Source organism: Solanum verrucosum, unplaced genomic scaffold, assembly GCF_900185275.1.
Source record: "Solanum verrucosum unplaced genomic scaffold, falcon-dt-bn FXZP01000081.1, whole genome shotgun sequence".
NCBI lineage: Eukaryota > Viridiplantae > Streptophyta > Magnoliopsida > Solanales > Solanaceae > Solanum > Solanum verrucosum.
In genome coordinates, this window is record NW_026020233.1 from 1,005,511 (window position 1) to 1,022,474 (window position 16,964).

General features: G+C 34.5%; 1 protein-coding gene and 1 pseudogene across 3 annotated transcripts; both read left to right on the forward strand.

Moving 5' to 3' along the window:
• Positions 1–237: 237 nt before the first annotated feature.
• On the forward strand, positions 238–5,134 carry LOC125832762 (UDP-arabinose 4-epimerase 1-like). 3 transcript variants are annotated; one of them, XM_049511956.1, is made up of 10 exons: positions 238–396; positions 580–704; positions 2,026–2,139; positions 2,281–2,388; positions 2,478–2,569; positions 3,202–3,343; positions 3,469–3,563; positions 4,003–4,132; positions 4,453–4,597; positions 4,677–5,134. In XM_049511956.1, the coding sequence occupies exons 1-10, from the start codon at positions 336–338 to the stop codon at positions 4,919–4,921; spliced, it is 1,257 nt and encodes a 418-aa protein (XP_049367913.1). In that variant the 5' UTR covers positions 238–335; the 3' UTR covers positions 4,922–5,134. The 3 variants fall into 3 exon arrangements, with proteins under 3 accessions (XP_049367913.1, XP_049367916.1, XP_049367915.1); XM_049511959.1 differs by lacking the exon at positions 580–704 and having other exon boundaries at positions 329–396; XM_049511958.1 differs by lacking the exons at positions 238–396; positions 580–704 and adding an exon at positions 1,650–1,859.
• Positions 5,135–13,269: 8,135 nt separating this feature from the next.
• Positions 13,270–15,362, forward strand: LOC125832761 (extensin-1-like; annotated as a pseudogene).
• The last annotated feature ends 1,602 nt before the right edge of the window (positions 15,363–16,964 follow it).

Genomic DNA, 16,964 nt, shown 5'->3' on the forward strand with positions numbered 1-16,964 from the left:
CCTACTCACTACTGAAAACTTGAAACTCCCAATTTTTACTGCATCATCTGCTTATACATTTTACACTTTCCCTTATACTATATGATTTTCTTTTGTTTGATGTAACAAATCTTGCTTTCTTAGGTTGGGAATAAGAAACTTTTCCTTTTATTGTCAGCTTTTGTTCAAGTGTATTACGTAATTATGTCCAGGCCCCACTTGTTAATATATTTTGTATGTCCAATTTCTCACTAGTCCAAGTTTCAGTTTTTACTCATCATAACTAGGACACTACATTTTTACTTGAATTCTTCCAATACAAATATCTGCAATTTTAGCAGTGAAGAGCTTCTCTAATGCTAAATTTGGTCAGAACAAGAACTCAGCCCAGGTCTAATAGATCTATGCCTTTAGTAGGTGAGCTCTTTTCCTTTTGCTTCTTATTTCCTCAATTTTTGTTTTATGTTTCAACACCTCAATAGCACTTCTCTTCTTAATCATGTTTCTGATGGTTGTTTGCTAGCTAATCTCTCAAGTGTTTATGTTACTAACAGAATCTTTTACTCTGTCTAAACAACTTTCTTTATTGGTTATATATAGCCATGGATTATGCAGATCCAAAGAAGAAGAACAATTTTGTGGGTAAAATTCTTATGGCTGCTATACTGACTGCACTATGCATTCTTATGCTCAAACAGTCCCCTGATTTTAATCCCCCAACCTCAGTAAGTCCATCATCCTTTTCTTTATTAATTATTTACACACTCGTACTAGGGCTTGTTTCAATTAGGCACATGATTAAGTGTATCCCTTTTACATACTTCCAATTCATATCCTGCAAAAGCTTTTGAACGTATTCTCAACTGCTTATTATGTAGACAAGTTAATCACATAAAATATAACATTTCCTTTAATTACACACATTAGCCTCAATTGGAACAAACCTGAGATTTTTTTGGCTTATTGAGGCTAATGCGAAGAATTAGAGGAGGTGACATATTGTAAGTGGTTATCTTATCTACGTAATAGACGTTTGAGAATGCACACATAAATGTAGCAATTTGCTAAAAATAGCCTCCCTATCCATTTGTAAAACACACCTTATTCTTCCAACAAGTGTTCTCTCTCTCAAGAAAACTTGGTTAGAGTTTGTTCCCTCTTTGTATTTTCAAAGTTCGTTTGATATTTATATCAAAGTTCAATTTTTTAACTTGCATTTTTCATTACTTTTGTAATCTATCATTTTCATTGTCATTATTACTTATGGTTGGCACCGCCAACTACTTTTAATTAATTAATTGCATTATCTAACACATGGTTGGCTCTGTTGCCTAATTTATTTATTGCATTTACATTTACATTCTTGCATATTTACATTTAAGTATCGCTCGTTTGCTTCCTATCCTTCTTCCCTGTATTTCACTCCTATAATATTAGGGGGATTCACTTCCTGGTACTTGGTTTTGGTTGGTCTTAATTTAGTGGGAAAAACTGGCTGTCCTTTTGTTGACAGATGCTTGGAACTGTACTGCTGTTTACTGGTTCATTATTTTTCTTGAAGCTCTATACTAGTGTATTATTGCCTGCATGCCACTAAAATCCAGTTTTGGTATCCATCTTGGTTTTTGGAACTATGGGAATATGAATTACTATCATGCTGTTTCTTCTCCGAGTTTGTCATAGTTCCTTTGTTGTTTCATATTGCAAGAGCTTTCTGTTGAAATAGAGCTGGTTTCACCTTTCTAACTGGAGTAGGCGTTGTAACAATCATCTAGAATGATGGATTAACAATTTTATCCTTTTGAGTTGATAACATTTGAATCAGCACAAATGATGGATTTGAATCTCCAGTTCTACAAGAAATGCAAATCCTCCTTAGAGTGAGAAAAAGGAAATATGTACATCTTTCAATTTCGCAATATTCTATTTTCATAACATGTGTATATTGCCAGGAAGTCATGTGACAGACAATAAATCATATGAATATTGGACAACTATTGAGCTTGCTGTTCACCATGTTTGTTTCTCCTGTTTCCTCCTCTTCAGTTCTCTCGTCATGAACCAGGTGTCGCTCATGTCTTAGTCACTGGAGGTGCTGGCTATATTGGATCTCATGCAGCATTACGTCTTCTAAAAGATTCTTACCGCGTGACCATAGTGGTAATTTCTCCATTTTCGAAAAATTGGTCCTTTCCGTAATCACTGTAGACAACTCTCTGTTTTTAGTTTTGAATTATTCAACTCTTGAGTATAAATATGTAAATGGGACATCATAGGGAAAATGATTTACTGATTTGTCAGGACAACCTTTCACGAGGAAATTTAGGTGCTGTTAGGATTCTACAAGAATTATTTCCTGAACCTGGCAGGTTTCAGTTCATATATGCTGATTTGGGGGATGCCAAAGTGGTATATTGCAGTTTTTCTTAACTACCTTATGGTACTTAAGAAGTTTGTTTTTTCTGCCATCTACTTATTTCTGGGATGATTATATGCAGGTGCACAAGATATTCTCCCAAAATGCATTTGATGCGGTCATGCATTTTGCAGCTGTAGCATATGTTGGCGAGAGCACCCTTGATCCTCTTAAGTAAGTGTTGTTGAGTTTCTTTGAGAACTTTTGTTCCACGTAGACATGTATTTAGTTTGCATGATTTGAGAGGAACATAAAATTTGGATTTTGAAATGTTACTTTGATCAGTGAAGTCCTTTCTTTTCCCAGAAAGAGAAAAAAAGAACTCCCCAGAAACCTATGTATGTGCTGATAATGCAATCCTTTTGACATTGTTGTTTGAGAATTAAAGCTACGGTAACATTTTATTTTCTTGTCTGGATTTAGACAGTGTTTGGATCTTTGGATGCAGTGGCTTCTAAAGAAACATTTGTTTGTCTCTAAATTTTCACTTCTATTAAAGTACATGGGAGCTAACTCTTCTACCAGCACTTTGACGAGTTATGCATTCTATCCTATAGTGGAAATTTATAAAGTTGCCTTTGATCTTGCTTTCTGTATACGGTACTTAAAAAGGGATTGTCACACTCGTTATTTCAAATTGAGAGTGTTCTGTTAACACTTAATCTAGTGTATTAATTTTCCTTTAAAGAGATTTAGCAGACTAACTTTCAACCATGATATCCACGTTTAGGTATATTTTTATGGTAATGTTGCTTTGCCTTTTCCTTTTTACTTATAATTCGTATGCCACTTCATGGCTCAATCAGGTATTATCACAACATCACATCAAACACCCTCACTGTACTAGAAGCAATGGCAACTCATGGAGTCCCAACATTAATTTACTCTAGTACATGTGCAACATATGGAGAACCTGAAAAGATGCCGATTACAGAAGAAACTCCACAGGTGGGTGCGTTAAAGGTCATATGCATGTATTAGGCTCGAAGCATATGAATGATGTGGAGAGATTCACCATTTGTTAGTTGGGAGCTTATTACATACCAGCTGAGCATCATTCTCTCAAATTGCAGCTGCCTATTAATCCATATGGAAAAGCAAAGAAAATGGCGGAGGAAATCATCCTAGATTTTCACAAGAACTCAAACATGTCTGTCATGATTTTGAGGTAAATTGTTCTTATAGTCCTTTCCTTTTAGTTTGTGTTTTTCATGCTGGTGTGAATTTATCCTTACCTTTCCCTTCACTTTTTTGTTGTTTCTATCTATTTGTATTTCCCCTGCTTGTTCATTATATCTAGTGTACGTTTTTGTTAGTTGATTTTTGTAGTTATTTATCTTCTAATCAACAAGGCCAGTCAATCTATTTTACTTTCTTGTTTACTGAAGTCTCGTATGTGAACTAACTGATCGAAATATTTTACCCTCTCAAAAAATTGTTCTCTTTTCAATTGTGATCCACTGGTTTTCATTGTTCTTTACCAAGTAAACTAAAAGCTTGCACTTCTTTGATCAATTTTGGATAACCAACTGCTATTATTGTTTTTGACTTTTAAGTGTGCATTATATTTCCCAAATTAACGCTTACATCAAATTTCTCGAATTTAGATACTTCAATGTTATTGGTTCTGATCCAAATGGAAGACTAGGAGAAGCTCCGCGACCTGAACTACGGGAACATGGCCGGATATCTGGTGCTTGTTTTGATGCAGCTCGTGGAATCATACCTGGGCTTAAGGTCAGTAACTATTTGCTATCAAAATATTTGTATTTGTTGAATTTGCCAGAAAGTGGTCTGTTTGTCCAGTTCTATTGAGTTATGTATGAAACAGTGACCGTTTTGTTCAAAAAAGTATGTATAAAACAGTTTCAAACTTCCAAATGTCTTCCAATTAGTGGTTGTTAATATTTTTTCTATGACAATCAAAACATAAGACTGCTCTATGCACAAGACTAAAGACTCTTGCTATAGAAGGGAAAAGTGGATGTGTGTATCATGATCAAATGAATTTTGTTGATAAACCATTGTCCGAGTCACAGAGTTCTTCTGTTATGCAGGTAAGAGGAATAGACTATAAGACAGCAGACGGTACCTGCATAAGGGATTATATAGACGTGACCGATCTGGTTGATGCTCATGTTAAAGCTCTTGAGAAGGCAAGGCCAGGGAAAGTTGGGATCTATAATGTTGGAACAGGAAGAGGTAAACAACTTTGTTCTACATAATCAGTTTTTCTTTCTCAAAATCTCAACGTCTTATTGTCCCTCGTCTGCAAGTACAGGCAGGTCAGTGAAAGAATTTGTGGAGGCTTGTAAGACTGCAACTGGAGTACCTATCAAAGTTGACTTCCTTCCCCGTAGGCCTGGTGATTATGCAGAAGTTTACAGTGATCCAACTAAGATTAGGAATGAACTGAACTGGACAGCCAAATACACTGATCTTCAAGAGAGTTTGCAGATTGCATGGAGATGGCAGAAGTCACATCTTAATGGTTATGGTCTATCCGTGGCGGTGGCAACATCCTGATGATGCTCTATTAACTTATTGTTGCGGAAGACTGACTTGAACCTGGTGTCACAGCTTAACTTAACATCGAATTATTAGTATCCATAAAGTACAGCTTTCAAGACCAATGGGGGGGATGATGTGTATTGTGACAATAGGCAGCAGTCTATTTACCCATTTGTTATGTGTATTTAGTGAGAGGGATATTTCAAATCAATAATAGTTCCCATTCAGGTATAGCTTCCATCAGTCTTCCTTCCTATTTTTAAGAATTTGCTCCCAGAACTGTTCCTGTAGCTTCTCTTCTGGAGAAACTACAGTTTTTTCTTGTACATTCTGTTATTTTATTCTTTGACTTTGAGGCGTAGTCGATTGATTGATTATTTATTGTATGTACTTTCATTTGTTGATGCAGAAAATCTGTTCTACAAAACAACAGTTACCTCCCCAGCCAGGCAATAAATATGGCTAATATTACTGCATTGAATTTCTGTTTTTTCTTCTTCAGAAAAATCAAATCTGAAGGGTCACATAAAACACACTAAGGGGTCGTTTGGTAGTTGATTTAAGCTGGTATTCATGTATTAATTTTATACCATGTTTAATTTGTAAATATGACAAATTTATTCTTGTATTAATTTTATAAAATATTTGCTTGGTAGGTTTCTAAAAGTTGTACAAAAGTTATTGATGTATTAATTTTTTATGGTGTTTATTGCGTTTTCTTTGTAATTCTGCATACTAATATTTTCATAACTTATGAGGAATTATAATTTATGTAGGATAGAAGATGAAATTAGTTATGTGAGTATTAGTTATACATGTATTATAATAATAAATTACACATTTAACCCTATCAATTTACTTTTAAATGTATATTAATTTACAACTAATCAAATAATTAATACATGTAAAAAAAAGCACTATAATTTTTTTTTGGATTTTTTTGTCTTTTTAATTGTTTAATTCTTTTGGTTTGCATTTTTTTGTTAATTATTTTCTTCGGCAGTAAAGGTAATTATTGTTAATTTAATTAATTTTTTTGCTTAGTTTTTGACACGATCCAAAACCCTAACTCATGATGACACCTACTATAACCCACCAGTAGGTAAGACAAATTCATATCTCGAAACGACTAGTATCAGGCATATTGGGTAGAAACAACAAACGACGAGATAAAATAGAAGCAATTTAGCGAAAACAATATAAAATAAGAACAACAGAATATATACAACCAAAACAAAAACTCCAATCCCATGACTTGGTAGTCATAAGTCATAACTATAGAGTTGCTAAAAGAGTACATGTCCCAAAAAGTGAACAAAAAATACAGACTTTTCTCAAGTACAAAAAACTAGTCAAACTATAAACAAAAGGAGATAGGTTGATCCAAGACGCCATAAGCTCACCCTCGGTTTCCGATATCCTCGCAGCTGGCTCGAAATCAATGTTGGTGACTGGTACTCAGACTTGCATCACAAAAACAAGTTAGAGTGTAGTTGAGTACCAAAACAACACGTACACAGTAGGTATCATAGATCAACTAAGCTTGGAAAGTAAACACAATAATGAAAAGCGAGAAAAATTCTAACTATGAAGCACACAAGTTAAGGAAAGAACAAGCAATAAAGTTATTATCAACTAATTATAAGCTAACTGGACCCCCATAAGCCCAGAAGGTATGCAATTGAAAGTAAATAACCCAAATGTACCCTCATAAGCTCGATGGGTACACAGAATAGCTAGGTAACTACTACATAGAATAGCTAGGAAACTACTAACTAAGTGACAAGAGTATTCCAGGACTACCATAACCATCCACGTACTCGAACCATGGTAAAGGCAACTCAAGAACCCAATAAAATCACCAAGTTAGGACTCAGACCCGACTAATAAAGTTGTACCTGAACTTGAACCAAGTTTAATAGAGATGCGTCAAGCCCTCGAACTATGACTAAAGAAGGTACGCTCGGGCCTCGAACTGTGGTTAAAAGAGGAAAGACAAGGCCTCGAACTCTGGATAATAGATATGCACACAAACCTCGAACCGTAGAAAAGAACATCGTATACTTCTAAATTTGTTGCTCTTCCTCAGACCGGTCCATAGTGTAGAGTGAACCACCTTCAGAGTCACCAGGGACCCCATCTAGATCCAAAACCAACACTCGATCCCAAACAGCCAAATAAATTTTGAAATCACCAACGAACACGCTTGACTCGAACCACAAGGAAACAATTATGGATGAAAGGTCATAGGAGCTGAGTTATGGCCTAGCTAAGTATCACACTATCAAACCAAGTCTCTTATATCAGTCTACAGGGAGATAAGTCGGTCAATGTAACGTCGGAGAATCTCTAAAGCCTATTGGCTACAAAATGCAAGTCTAAGGTAGTCACTAACCTACACCTAGGCTAAGGCCCATAATAACTACCAAATCAACAAGATCAACAATATAGAAGCTACGAGGCAAGACATGACTACATGCATAACAATACTAAGTATGATTGAACTCTTGAAAACTCAAAAATAAGGCCTAATGTATGAATTCTAACAATTGGGCATGATTCAACCACAAACCCACCCTGATTCTAACTATTTAATATGAATTCACATTTAAAAGCTCAATCTAAAGACGGATAAGCCATAACCTACCTCAATACAGACCGCTCGCGCTCCAAATTCACAATTCCAGAGCTTTGCCCTTTCGAACGGCCTATGATCACTACCGCACTACCAAAATATGATAACAACGTCAAGACGAATCTTAATACACTAAAAATGCAACAATTGGAGACAGACCCAAAATCGAGTAAAAATGAAATTATGGGATCTATGTTGAAAATCCCAAAATTGACTCTATCGTCAATGGATCCAAATTAGCTTACTAAACTTGTACCCCAACAATGGGCACAATTCAAGCTCGAAAAAAAGATCATGCAAGGAGATGAAATGAAAACGTCATTAAAGAGAGGACAGTCCTTCAGGACAAGAAATCACATGTGAAACGAGCTTTCCACGCCTTTTTGATGATCCAAATACAACACCACGCAAATTCCCGACACACAACAACAATAATCATCCAATTTGGAGCTCTACAATTCCCCAATCACAATTTGAACTATGAAGTGAGAGCTGAAATCTCAGCTAGTCTTTATCAAAAAGACCAATTAAATGACCTCTGTGAATGTGGAATTCAGTCTGTGGTCACAAAAGGTCGGGCCACCAAAGCATCGCGAACGCAAAGGGTCAGCCTCTTGGCCTAATTGATCGTGGTGCAAGGCCCGCGAACGCGAAGGGTCAGCCTCTTGGCCTATGCGATCGTGGTGCAAGGCCCACGAAAGTGATGGGCAACTCATTAAGCCTCTACAAACGCAACACTAGGCCCAAGAACGTGGAGACCAGAACCACTAGTCCCCATGAACGCAGCTTGAGACACGCAAATGCCAAGGGTAAATGGAGGTTGCACTAGCTGATGCATATTAGCTAGTTCCCCAAATCCCAAAATCTCTAACATGGTGCTCGGGATTCATTCGGAACCTTATGCACGCAAACGAGATACGTTATCCCACCAAATTAAGATGTCTGAACTTAACGGAGATGTTGAACGTTCCAACTGAGATCGTCTCGACAAAAAGTGGGTCCCACACCCAAACTCTATTTTAAGTCATAAGACACTAGGTTGCTCGAATTGAGCCAAAAAGTCTTGGGAATCGCACCAAATGACCTTCTAGACAAAACTTGATGATGTGAAGCTAACGAAATTGTCAGAATTGCATTATGAGGTTGTCTACTTGAAGTTTTAATCAAAGCCAACCATTCAAGTTTCAAAACGCTTCAAAACATGGAAACTTACACAAAACCTAAATAAACTACCAGGTGATCGAACTGTCCATCTCAATAAGTCATAAATGAATAGGGGTCACTATAGTAATCCTTTTAACACCGAAAAGAATGCAATAAAGAGAAAATGACCTAGAGGGGCATTACAACATCCACTACTAGAAGGACTTATGTCCTAACAAATAAATAATCAAGAAGTACTTAAAGGTTTAAACAAATGGGGAAACTTCTCTCGCATATCATGCTCATTTTTCCAGGTAGCCTCCTCGACTAGATGATATCTCCAATGGATCTTAACAACATGAATGGCTCTTGAATGCAATAGTTGCACATCTCTGGCGAAAATAGAATCAGACTCCTATACAAAGGCCAAATGGTCGTCCAAATGAACTAAATCATACTAGAGCATATGAGAGTCGTCAGGAACATACCAGCGAAGCATAAAAATATGGAAAACCGAATGAATACCTGAAAATGTTGGAAGTAGGGCCAACTAATAAGAGACATCACCAATAGTCTGAAGAATCTCAAATGGCCTTATATACCTAGGGATAAGTCCCCGCCCCCCCCCCCCCAAATCTTATCACGCCCTTCGCGGGTGATACTTAAAGGAATACCTGATCACCAACTCTAAATCTCAAAGGCCGACACCTATGGTAAACATAACTCTTATGTTTGCTCTGAGTTGACCTAAGTGTATCCTGAATCACCTGAACTCTATCTAAGGACTCCTGAAGTAAATCAGTACCATGACTAGGCTTCAAAGACTCAAATCATTATTGGGGAGGCAATTTGAACCAAAAAATTTAGAAGAAATATTTGGGTAATGGTTCCTAGTCTTAGATCTTCATTTACTCATTATTATTTATGAATTTAAGTGTTCAAATCAAGGTTTTTGGAAATATAATTTGGGGTTTCTTCAAGAACTTGATAATATGGTTATTTTGAGCTGAATTTCAATCCATTTTGAAGTGGTTTTTACCAATGAGTTCCAAATGTACTGGATAACATTTTCAAGTAAAGATTTTTGGATTCAAACCTTATTTTTGGAATTAGATTTTTGAGTTGTTTTGACCCATTTTTCAAAGTGTTTGATTTGGATATTGTTATTTCTAAAATCTTATTGTGATTACTTAATTGAATTAGATTGTGTGGCTTTGGATATTGTTCAGAAAGGAAAGACTTAACTCTTGGATTGACTTTTAATTGAAATTGAGGCAAGTGATCTCCTAAACCTTGTAAAATTAGTAGAATCGTGTATTTTCCTTCATTTGTATGTGTTGGGGAGTAATGGGAACGAGGTGATGAATTCAATTATCAAACTTGATTGATATTAATGAATAAAAATGGGATTAATGAAAAGGCAACGGGTTGATCATAATGCTTTGTGAATTTTAATTCCTTGTTGTGAACCTTAATGTGATGATTGATGAAATGCTTTGATGGCATTATTGTGAAATGGATTTGCTTGAGTTGTAGTCTATTCCTTGTGGTGTGAAATTGCTTACTTGCATTAATTTCTGAGCATCGTGATGAGACATGTGATGGTCATTGATGCCGAGGTCATTTCCACTGTGTTTATTCATGTCGAGGTCATTTCTAATGAGTGTTATTGATGTCGATGTCATTTTTGGTAAGTGTTATTGATGTTGGTCATTTCCGGCGAGTGTTATTGATGACGAGGTCATTTCCGGCGAGTGTTATTGATGACGAGGTCATTTTTGGTGAGTGTTATTGATGCCTAGGTCCTTTTTGGTGACTGCTATTGATGTCAAAGTCATTTCCGGCGAGTGATATTGATGTCGAGGTCGTTACCGGTGAGTTCTTGAACTATGAGCGGTTTCCATGAGTTTTGATTGATATTATGCGTGATAAATCTATGGATTTGTGTTCAGTGTGCTTGATTATTGTGCTTTGATAAACTTGATACTTGTGATTGATCTATATGACACTTATGATTGTCATAATTAATACTTAGTGATTGTTGAATTGTGACTATTAAACCATGATCATGAGAATTTGTGAACTCTGTGTATTATGACCTATTAGGTTGGGTTGATTTCTATGCAGGTTGTAGCTGATGAGGTTCGGTTGGGATGAATGGAGTACTTGTTTTCTAGCTAGTTTTGCTTTATTTATTAGGTTTCTTGGTGAGTATCATGTTATTTGATACTCACTCCTTGCTTCTACACTTGTGTAGGTTCTGAGCCTGGTTCTATGTGATTGCTCTTCTTCTCTTTACCCGAGGCTTGTTGAAGGATTTGAGAGGTAGTTGTTTGTCGTCCCAGCAGGCCCTCCTCTTCCTTTATGTTATGCTTTGTACTATTTGAGAAACAACGACAATGAGACTTGTATTTATCTTTCAATTCCGTACTTTTATGTATTAGTAGCTTGTACGCATGATAATCAGGTTTTGGGGTTATATTAGAATGACTAAGTTTTCCGCTTTTATGTTAATCTTGTTTTATTTTTCGCATTGCTTTTGTTTCGTTAGGTTGAGGCTGACTTGTCTTGGTTGGAATAGACAAGTGCCATCACGTCCATTTTTAGATCGTGACACTACATCTACAATTTCAGTAAGATCAAAATTAGTATTTTTATCGCAAAAATCTATAATTTTAAATTCCCTCTAAATCAAACTTCTTATTGGTGGATTCTATTATTGAAACTATTATATTTCATATACATTGATAATTCTTGATTGATGGTTCATATTATCCTACCACATGACCCTTTTTAACTAAACTTTTTTGAAAATCTTGTTATAGTATTTTATATGCATTATTTTTACGAGTAAAATATATTTTGATAAAGTTCTTGATACCTATTTTAAAGAAAAGATTATGTTTTAAAGAAATTTAATCATTTGAAAGATTCCTTGTGAAAGTATTTTTTAAGAAAATTTTCTTTTACAAATTGTAAGCAAAGACTCAGTATGATTTCAATTACAGTTTTCATGATATATTATAAACATATATAGATTATTTAGCACTGAGAGGACGCAGGTTTAAAAAATTCACATCTCATATCCACGTGCTACCGTAGAACTTGAGTGTAGCGCTAGTCGGGCAACTCCTTTAACCCAAGAGGCGTCATAGTGGATCCACATTCTATATATATGTTCTATACTTTGGCAAGGTATAAGGTAGCCCTCTTAACTGAGTTAGTTGTTGGTAGGGGTGTACATGACCGGGTTGAGTTGAGTTTTTCAAATATTAAATCAACCCATTATTATCAAATTTTAAAATTTATAAACCAAATCAAACTAATAAAACTGAGGTTTCTCGGGTTTTGGGGTTATATCAAATTTTTCTAATAACGTATTCATACAAACATATAATTAACTTGTATTTTAGATATATTTTTAGTTCTATCAAAATAAAATCATCTAAGGTGTTTTTTAAGAAAATAACACAAAATATGAGATAAGTGATGACACAAAAAAATTAACAAAAAATAATAATGAAATCGCATAAAACAAATATCGCAAATAATAGGTAATAAAAAATGGTCATAATTTAAAAGTACGAAATCATGCAAAAATAAATCTAATAAGTAGTAATTAAATGACTAAACATTAAAGAAAAACTAAATTAGGTTATGTATTTTAATTTTCTATATCAATGTAAAATTAAAGAAAAATTATTCAATATTATTGTCATTCTTAGTATTTGATCAATTTTTTTGTCAGCATTAGTATTTATTTGATCTTGATTTGAGCTTTATTAGAGTTACTGATATTTATGGATTATAATCTTTATTGGACCATTCAAAATTCAAAGTCTCCAACATTAAATAATATGTTAAAAGATAAAAACTATGAAAAATATAAGAAACATTTATAAATTATATCAAAGTAAATACTTTGATGTATAAAATAAATTTTAAAAAAGATATATATAATGTCGGGTTAGTTTGGTCTCGGATTGACTATTTTTTAGTTAAAACCAAACCAACTCAAGTATAGTCGGGTTTTTTTTTTCAATACCAAACCAAGTCTAACCAAACCATTAGTTGCGTTTTTTTTTCTTCTGATTTGACTCGATTTACGATTTGGTTCAGTTTTGTTCACCCCTACCTTGCGCTCTACTTGTTGTCTTGTAATTACTATATGTTGTTTCTTGTACTTTTGTTACTCTTTTTCTGGACTGCTTTAAATGATTTCTCCTTGATCTGAGGTTCTATCAGGAACAATTACCTCTCTACCTTTGAACAATTACTTTGTAGGATTATATTGAGTATGTTATTATTATTGTAATTCAGTTTGTATATATCGTTCGTTTTGCCTTGTTGGTTTTGAACTACATGTTCAATATTCAAGTCAACCTATATATTCTTTCGAAATTATCCCACTCGCAAATTATTGTTTCAATCACTTTGGACTTGCTATCATCGTAGTGGCTAACCATGAAACCATTACATTAATTAATCTCAAGAAGTTTATTACTTTGCTACTATAAAAACCAAAGATTCCAACTCAACTATGCAACACGAGTCTTAGTTCTATTTTTTTTCTCCAAAAATCAAAATGAGAAGCTTTGGAAATTCAGGTTAATGGCCTCTACTTGCATTTGCTTTGGTAATTTGCTTTGTAGCCAGCACTGTTGTTGCTGATTACTCTTATGACTACACTTCTCATTCACCATCTCCATACTACAAGAAACCGGAAAAACATGTGGAACATTCTCCATCGCATCATTATTACAAGTCGCACGCTCCTTCAAAACATTACAACAAGGCACCTGTTGTAGCAAAGTATTACGAGTCACATGCTCCTTCAAAGCAGGGGCGGATCTACATGGAGGTTAGGGGGTCACCTGACCCCCTTGGTCGAAAAATTACACGGTATATATAAGGTCAAATTCTGTTTTTATGTGTGTATATATTAAAATGAACCCCTAAACACATGTAAAAAGGCTAGCTCAGTGGTAAAGGGGGTTCAAGAATTCACTTGGATGTCATGGGTTCGATTTTGTGCAACAACACTTTCCTGAAATGTTTCTTGTTTTTTTCATTTGGAAAATCAAATAGCAAGGCTGAGATGGGCTCAACATTTTTGGGCTAGAGCTTTATTGTTTTTTTTTTTCATTTTTTAATGTTATTTCTCCTTTTCAATATTCATTTTTTCGAATTTCTAAGGCACATTATTTTCATTTTTGTATTTTATTATTTTTGTCTCAATTGCTCATTTTATTTTTATGTAACTCTCTTTTTATATACTAATTCAAAGGAACTTTTTAAAAAACTGTCAATTATTCTTAAACTTGAAATTGAGATAGAGAAAAAAAACTTTAAAGATAAGTTAAACTTAATCGAACGAATAAATTTGAAAGACATGATTATTCATCATATTTCTTTCTCATTTTTTCAGTTCTATTCTAGAGAGATGTAAACTACATTGATATGATTTATTCATTTTTTTTACCGATTGAAAACCTTATAAATTGAATAAATGAACAAAAAATTGGTGATGCCATTTATTTATCCTTTTAATATGCATTATAATATTAGTAACTCAATCCCCACACATTTTAAAGAGTATTAAACAATTTTTAAAGTAACATATGATTGAATGAACACTAATTTAATTTATTTTAAAAATTCAAAATAAAGTAAAATAATAAAAAATTAAAGAAAAAAATCATTTTAAAAAAAAAGAATCAATGAAGCATAGTAAAAGTAGGAAGAAACGCTAAATGCGACATGACAAGGCAAATTATATTTAATGGATTAAGGATAATTTTTTTCTTTCCCGATCCGTTTTGCTCCATTTTCTTATTTATTTCTTATAAGTTGAACCCCCTCCACGAAAATCCTGGCTCCGCCACTGCTTCAAAGCACTATTACAAGTCGCCTATGGTAGAAAAATATTACAAGTCACATGCTCCTTTGAAGCACTACTACAAGTCACCTATTGTAGTGAAGTATTACAAATCACATGCTCCTTCGAAACATCACTACAAGGCACCGGTGGTAGTGAAGTATTACAAGTCACCAGCTCCTTCAAAGAAGTTCTACAAATCACCAACTCCTTCAAAGTACTATTACAAGTCACCATCACCTACAAAATACTACAAATCGCCATCGCCTGTAAAGTACTATAAGTAGCCTACTCCATCGACGCATTACTACAAGTCACCATCCCCATCAAAATATTGCAAATCACCTATTCTTTCTAAATACTATAAATCACCACCACCACCAAAATATTACAAGTCACCAGTTTACTACAAGTCTCCTCCACCACCACCAACTTATTATGAGAAATCACCTTCTTACTACAAGTCTCCTCCCCCTCCACTATACTACAAAGAATCCACCCCTTCCTACAAGTCCCCTCCCCCTCCACCATACTACAAAGAGTCTACACCTTCCTATAAATCCCCTCCCCCTCCACCATACTATAAAGAATCTACACCTACCTATAAATCCCCTCCTCCTCCACCATACTATGAAGAATCTACGCCTTCCTATAAATCTCCTCCACCTCCACCACAGTACTATGAGCAATTGCCTACAACCTATAACTCACCACCTCCACCACCTCAAAAGTACGAGCAATCTGTCACCTATGCTTCACCTCCACCCCCACTAGCATCTCCCCCACCGGTATACTACTAAACATTCAATAACTCTATAATTTCCATGACTTTTACCTCCTACTTTGATCCCATTTCCTCTTCCAAAATTTTAATGTACGCTTGTCGAAATGATGGGCTTTGCTTAATGTGTGTTCGATATTGTTTTGTTCTAATTATTTGTATTATGTATTACTTGAGAATTAAGTAAGTCTTCCTCATTGTATCTAGATTAATAGTTTGTTACCAATCCTCTCTTTTTTGTGTAATATTGTATCCAAATTGTTAATTTAAATGAGGTGGTATTGTCTCTTAGAGAATTTCTTCTCTGCAATAGTTTGTAGCCTATCTACTTAAAAATTTTGGGAAGATCTACTAAATATTTATGAATTTACAAATAGTATAAAATAAAAATAAATACATTAGTTGTAAAAACAATTAAAAAGTAAAACTTGAAAAAGGTAGCTTTAAGTTTTATAGATGTAATATAACTATGAAATATGCAATCAACTTTGTATATATAATAATATCATATATATTAAAGTGAAAAGTTAGATTACCATTTTACCCCAACATTAAATTAAATATTTAATTAATTAATTAATTAATAAATGATAAAGTTTAAATTAATTAAGACTGTAATATACATTTTAGGGTGAGTTAATCAAACATCTAATTAATTAAAGGGAAACAGAACAAATATATCCCTGAACTATCGAATATGGTATACGTATACCCATCGTTATACTATTGAGACACCAGAGTCTTTCCCGTCCAAAAAGTGGAGACCTTGTATCCTTCACAATAACAGACGAACACATGTCCTAATCATGTGCATCCACATGATATTTTACTTAAATTTAACCCAAAATTAAAGACCCACCCCAATTAATAAAAACTTGCTCAAATATTATAACTCACCCACTCACTAACACTATCAGGACCCAAGGTAGCCCTTAGGCGTAACATGACATACAAGACCCTGAGAGTCCTCATACAAGTCACTTAGCATGCATCATACAAGATAATAGAATATGAAAAATTTAAAAGACAGTTTCAACATATAAAAGTTTTATAGAGAAAAGCGGAAGTCTAAACATCGTCTCAAAGTCATCTAGTACATAAGATTGATCAGGGCGTAGCCCGTACATCAAGTTCCAAAACTGAAAGTAAACACAAAAAAGGAAATCAGAGCTCGGTCCTCGGACTATGAGGACTCACCAATCTTCAATCTTCTATATGAGATCCCTTGCCACGGAAGTGCGAATCTGTAAGGTCGGTCCCTACATTTTGGAGAAATGTAGGCAAGAGTATGTGTTAGTACAAAAATGCACTAAGTATGATAGTCATGCATAAAAGTATGAAATCATTCTAAAAAAGACATGTTCGTGATATGCAAAGACAAAGTCAAAACATAAGATAAGAGGGTTAGAAAACATAAAACATAATCATGATCAATGCAAGTAAAATCATCTTTGAACACATGTGAGATACTTTAAAGGCAACCTTAGTTCATTATTATTGTAGGAAGTAGCCTTAACCGACATAGAGACCATGTGAGCTATAACATGGACCCAATGTCTCCCACACCGAAAAATGTTGTCCTACTTGCCAAGGTAGAACCATGAATCTGAGCTAAAGTGAA